A 5240-nucleotide genomic window follows, 5' to 3' on the forward strand; every position below is an offset into this window, starting at 1 on the left:
CTCTGACAGGTCCCGGCCAGGAGACACGTGTCCGGCCGGCCGAGGAGCGCTCCGCCGCCGCGGCTCCCCGGGGGCGGCGGCCGTCGGGCCCCGCGCCGCTCCCTCGTCGCCCCGCAGGACGGGCCGGCTCCAGCCTCCCCTTCTCATCTCCCTTCGACTCCAGTCAGGCAAAGTCTCTCCCGCTCAGCTTCGCTCTTCCCCTGCTATTTCCTCGTCAGCGGGGAACGGGCTTCGCTCCGCTCCCTGCTCGGCTCCCGTCGCCGCCTCCCGCTCGCCCTGCCCTGCCAAGCTGCTCCGCTCGCCCGGCACCAGTTGCCCCCAGTCCCGCGCTCTCCCCGTCCCGCAGAGGCCCTCCCGCTGCTGGAGACGTGCGGCGCTTCTCGCCGTGGGCATCGCTCCCGCACCCCCGGGAAGACGCCTCCTTTCGTGCCGCTCTTCCCCACCGTTTGCTGCCTTCTCCGCTTTCTTTTCCCTCCCCCTCAGCCAAGAACGGCATCCCTACTGATTTCTCCTCCTGTCCTCCCGGTACGGCTACGTTTCCTCTCCGTTTCTTGCCCATTAATAAACCATCCCTCACCCTCACCCTGACCTGGATCCATTCGCCCCCATAAATTTCTCTCCTCCCGTGTCTCCCTCTCGGCTGCCGCAGTAGCCCCCCCCGGCTCCAGGGAGCCCCCGTCCGCCCCCACCCCAACACCGCCCGCCACTGCCGGCAGCTCCCGCGGGGACGAACTCATATTGATTGTGCTGTTGATTAAAACTCAGAAAATAATCCCGCCAGCTTTGACACTCCGTGCCAGACGTTCAGCCACAGAAGGACGGGTCCGGTTTTGTGGGACACGCGTGTGCCCCCGTGCCCGCGCGTGGGGGTCACAGCCCTACTGTAACACCAGCGTGGTGAGCACGACTGCATCAAACGGCGACCTATTTATCCCATTTTTCTTATTAGACCCTTTTCTCTGCAAGGTAGATATTTTTAAAAGTTGCGATCTGCACCCAAACTCTCCGCCGACCCCCTCGACATCGCATCGCACCAGTGAGTGCTGCCTACAGAAAAGTTTAAAGCACATCAGGACGTGGCATTCGCTGCCTGCTTTCCTTTTGAATTAAAAAGAAATAAACTTATAACTGAATTTAATATTGTTATCTCCCTTGCATTGTACTATCAAAAGCACCAACATTGAATGGAAGAAAATAAATTCCTCCAACCCAGAGTTGTTTTTGCACTAGATTAGCAGATAGGAAATGCTATAAAGATGAACTTAATACGATTAGAGATGTTTCCTACAGATTTTCATATATTGATTCAGGGAATTTTAATTCTGGAGCTTGCTTTGCTATAATCCGCATTTATTACAAGCTGATACAGTTTTATTATAGCAAGCTATCAAGGTCGATTCCTTTAACTGCATAATCTGACATGAATTTCATTTTTAAAGAAATGTAGTTATAAAAATCCATACTGTGGGCACAGTGGTTATATTGTACCTAAATCATATTTTAAAGGCAATAAATCCAGAGAGTATTTAGGAAGAGAGGGGAATACGGTTAAACGGCTCTCCTTCAGCCTCAGCTCCTCAAAAGACCTTTCAAACTTTTTGTTTTATTTAAACACCAAAAATTTTAAAAAGTAGATAACGGTGGCAGGTTCAGGTCCCTTTTCCCCACAAGTTGTGCGAACTTTTTAGGTTCCAGCCCAGGCACTTCCTCTGCCTGCAGCAGCGGAGCAGGGCACACCGGAGCTTGGCAAAGACGAACTGTGATTGAACTGTATTTAACTACTCTTAAAAGACTAAATTGCAACTCATACGCTAGTTTCAGAGAAGGAAAGGGGGTTGGAGGGGTAACAACAACAACAAAAAACCAAACCGTAATTTGAAATGTGTGGATCATAAAAAAAGCCCAAACCTTATTCTGTAATTAAACCGTATCTTGACTCCTTCCCAATAGCTCCTTACAAACCCGTGCCACTGCACCCTTTGCAAATGTTGCACGTACCAGGTACTTCCTTCTTAGCCTTGTAGTGATTCAGAACAGAGGGAATAAGCAAAATGATCATAAATTTCCTAATTAGAGATTTCGCACCAAGACAAAAAGGTGTTAATGAGTTTAATTCCAGTGCCTGTCATTGTCCCTTTTTTCACACCACTTATTTACTAATGGCCCAGAGGGCTGCTCCCGTCTCTCCTTTGTTAAGATTTTAATTTGCCTTCTTTTCTGCCTTTGATGTAAAATTGTGACCTACAACTCTTTGAAGTCCCTTATTAGGAGGAAAATTAACTTAGCTTTTCCACTGTATCTGCGCACTGTTAGCCCAGACAAAACGCAGAGGACTCCTTAAAGATCCTGTACATTAGGAAATTTTTCGAGGTAGTTCTGGAAATGCAAATTAAAAAAAGAAATCCAATGGACTTTTAAATCTATATTAGGAGATGTAACCCTCGCCAGGGCCGGAGCGGGGGAAGGGAAGGAGGGAATATCTTAATAAAGAAAGAAAATCTGGGCAAGGAAAGGCTGTAAATTTGAAAACCTGAAAAGGGGGACTGGGGGATGGTGGTGGTGTGAGCCTTTATTTTTAAATGTCACAACTTTTCCCTGTTCCTCTCGTGTGCCGCTCACAAATGACACCCCGGCTTCTCATGCTCCAGGTGAGTGGGGTCTAAGAAAGAAATTATATCTAAATCTATCTCTATATAATTAGAATACCATGAGGCAGGGTTAAACCTTTGTAAAACACACAACTGATTGGCGATCGCTAAAACGAGATTTGAAAGCAACTCAAATAAAAGATCGCGACGTCAGTAAACAGATTTAGAAAAAAAAAAAAAAAAGAAAAAAAAAAGCAGCTAGTGACAAACCCGGAGAGAGCGAGCTCTGGGCATGAGAGAGAGAGGGAGGCAGAGGGAGAGAGAGACTTAAAAGAAATAGGAGGGGCTTGTGAGAGACTAGAAATGTCAATCAGAGCCCAGAGTCCCAATAATCTCAGGCAATCTGTTAGGACCTGACCTGGGTCCACTCAGATCAATAGGAAAAGTGAGAGAAGAAAGAAGCGATCGGATCGTTTACCGCGGCGGCCGAGAACAGGAGGGAGACCGCGGCCTCCGCGCACCCCCGGCTCCCCCCCCCATGTCCGCCGGAGTTTGCGGGAGGCGCTGAAAGTGCGGGCGGCTGGCGAGGGCGAACGACCCGGCTCCCTCCTCCACTCCTGGCCCTGCTACTTTCTCCCCTTTCTCTCCCTTCTTCCTCTCGTTTCCCCCCCCCTCCTCCTCCTCCCCCCTCCCCTACCCCGCTCCCCCACCATGTCTTTCCCCCAGCTGGGCTACCAGTACATCAGGCCGCTTTACCCGGCGGAGCGCCCGGGGAGCGGCGGCTCCCGCGGTGGCGCCGAGCTGGCCCCGTCCGGGACCCTCTCCAACGTGCTCTCCTCCATGTACGGCGCGCCCTACGCCGCCGCCGCCGCCGCCCAGGGCTACGGAGCCTTCCTGCCCTACGCCGCAGAGCTGCCCATCTTCCCCCAGCTGGTAAGAGGCCCCCGGGGCTCGCCGCTCGCCCCCCGGGGCGCTCGGTTCGCGCTGGGGATCGGCCCGGGGAACGCCAGGGGAGACGCTGGGAGGGCTGACAGGGGAGAGACGGGCGCTATCGCCGCCTCGCCCATGGAGAGCCGCCGGAGAGGGGCAGGGCTGGAACGGCGGCCCCGCGGCTTCCCACCGCTCCGCCCGGGGGTTTGACGGCCGCGGGGACCGGCCCCGGCTGCCGCCGGCCCCGCCGCGCACACGCACCAGGGGAGCCGGTCCTGCCCCCGGGGCACCCCCGGGCACCGGCTGCTCGGCCGGAGTACCGGGGTACCGGGGCTGGAGCGTGCCCGGGATCGCGGCCGGGGCGCTCGGTGGCGGGGGAGGCAGCACGGCCCGGCCGCCGCTCCGGTGCCGGCGGGCGCTGCTCCCGGTAACGGCGGCGGGACGGAGCGGCCCCGGGCCCGGCTCGTTGTCTCAGCCGGGCCGCCCCTTCCCTCTCGCTGCAGGGCGCCCAGTACGAGCTGAAGGAGAGCCCGGGGGTGCAGCACGCCGCCTTCCCCCCCCACCACCCCGCCTTCTACCCCTACGGGCAGTACCAGTTCGGGGACCCGTCGCGGCCCAAGAACGCCACCCGCGAGAGCACCAGCACCCTCAAGGCCTGGCTCAACGAGCACCGGAAAAACCCCTACCCCACCAAGGGCGAGAAGATCATGCTGGCCATCATCACCAAAATGACCCTCACTCAGGTCTCCACCTGGTTCGCCAACGCGCGGCGGCGGCTCAAGAAGGAGAACAAAATGACCTGGGCCCCCCGCAGCAGGACGGACGAGGAGGGCAACTCCTATGGCAGCGACCACGAGGGGGAAGAGGACAAGAGGGAGGACGAGGAGGAGATCGACCTGGAGAACATCGACACCGAGAACATCGAAAGCAACAAGGACGAGCTCGAGGACGATCTGCAGGACGCCGACCTCCTGCACTCTGACTCCAAGACGGACTCAGAGGGATCCGAGGGCTTCGAGGACCTGCCCGGCTCCGAGGAGCGCTACGGCAAGGCCGCTGAGGGGGAGCCGCACCACCTCCGCCATCACCACCTGCACCACCATCACCATCATCACCACCATCACAAGTGCGAGCTGCCCGCCACCGCCGCAGCCGTCGGCCCGGAGCCCCTCAAGCCGCCTCTCCCGCCGCCGCCGCCCCACCTCTCGCCCCCCTCCTCTGCCTCCTCCTCCGCCGCCTCCTCCCCGACGGACGGCGCTTTGGCCGGCGCCCTGCCGAAGCCAAAGATCTGGTCGCTGGCCGAGACGGCCACCAGCCCGGACAACCCCCGCAAGTCTCCTGGTGGCGGCTCTCCGCCGGCGGCCGCCCCCCAGCCGCTACCGCTGCCCACCCCGCCGCCCCACAGACTCGTCTCCTCCTGCCCCCTGGGCAAGTTCCCCAACTGGACCAACCGCGCCTTCCCGGCCCATCACCACCACCACCCCCCGCACCCGCTGGCCTTACTGAACACTCCCCACCTGCTGGGGCTGGGGGCCGCCTCCGCCGCCCCCCCCGCCGCCGCCTTCCCGCGGCCCGCGGACCAGGCGCAGAGCGCGGAGCCCGTCGGAGCAGGTGACCGCTGAGGGACGCGGCGGGGACGGGACGGGCCGGCCGCCACCGCGGGGGGCTCGGCGGCGCGGAGCGGTGCGGGAGGCCCAGCGGGGCCGTGTGCGTGGGGCCGCG

General features: G+C 58.7%; 1 protein-coding gene across 1 annotated transcript in view; it reads left to right on the forward strand.

Moving 5' to 3' along the window:
* Positions 1 to 2908: 2908 nt before the first annotated feature.
* IRX3 (iroquois homeobox 3) overlaps positions 2909 to 5240 on the forward strand; it is a 4034-nt gene continuing 1702 nt past the window's right edge. The window contains exons 1-2 of the mRNA XM_027666255.1: positions 2909 to 3521; positions 4022 to 5129. Of these exons, the coding sequence (XP_027522056.1) occupies positions 3300 to 3521; positions 4022 to 5129 (1330 nt within the window). The 5' untranslated portion in view covers positions 2909 to 3299. The remainder of the gene's footprint in view (positions 3522 to 4021; positions 5130 to 5240) is intronic.

This window comes from Corapipo altera, unplaced genomic scaffold (assembly GCF_003945725.1).
Source record: "Corapipo altera isolate COAL_440 unplaced genomic scaffold, ASM394572v1 99, whole genome shotgun sequence".
Taxonomy (NCBI): domain Eukaryota; kingdom Metazoa; phylum Chordata; class Aves; order Passeriformes; family Pipridae; genus Corapipo; species Corapipo altera.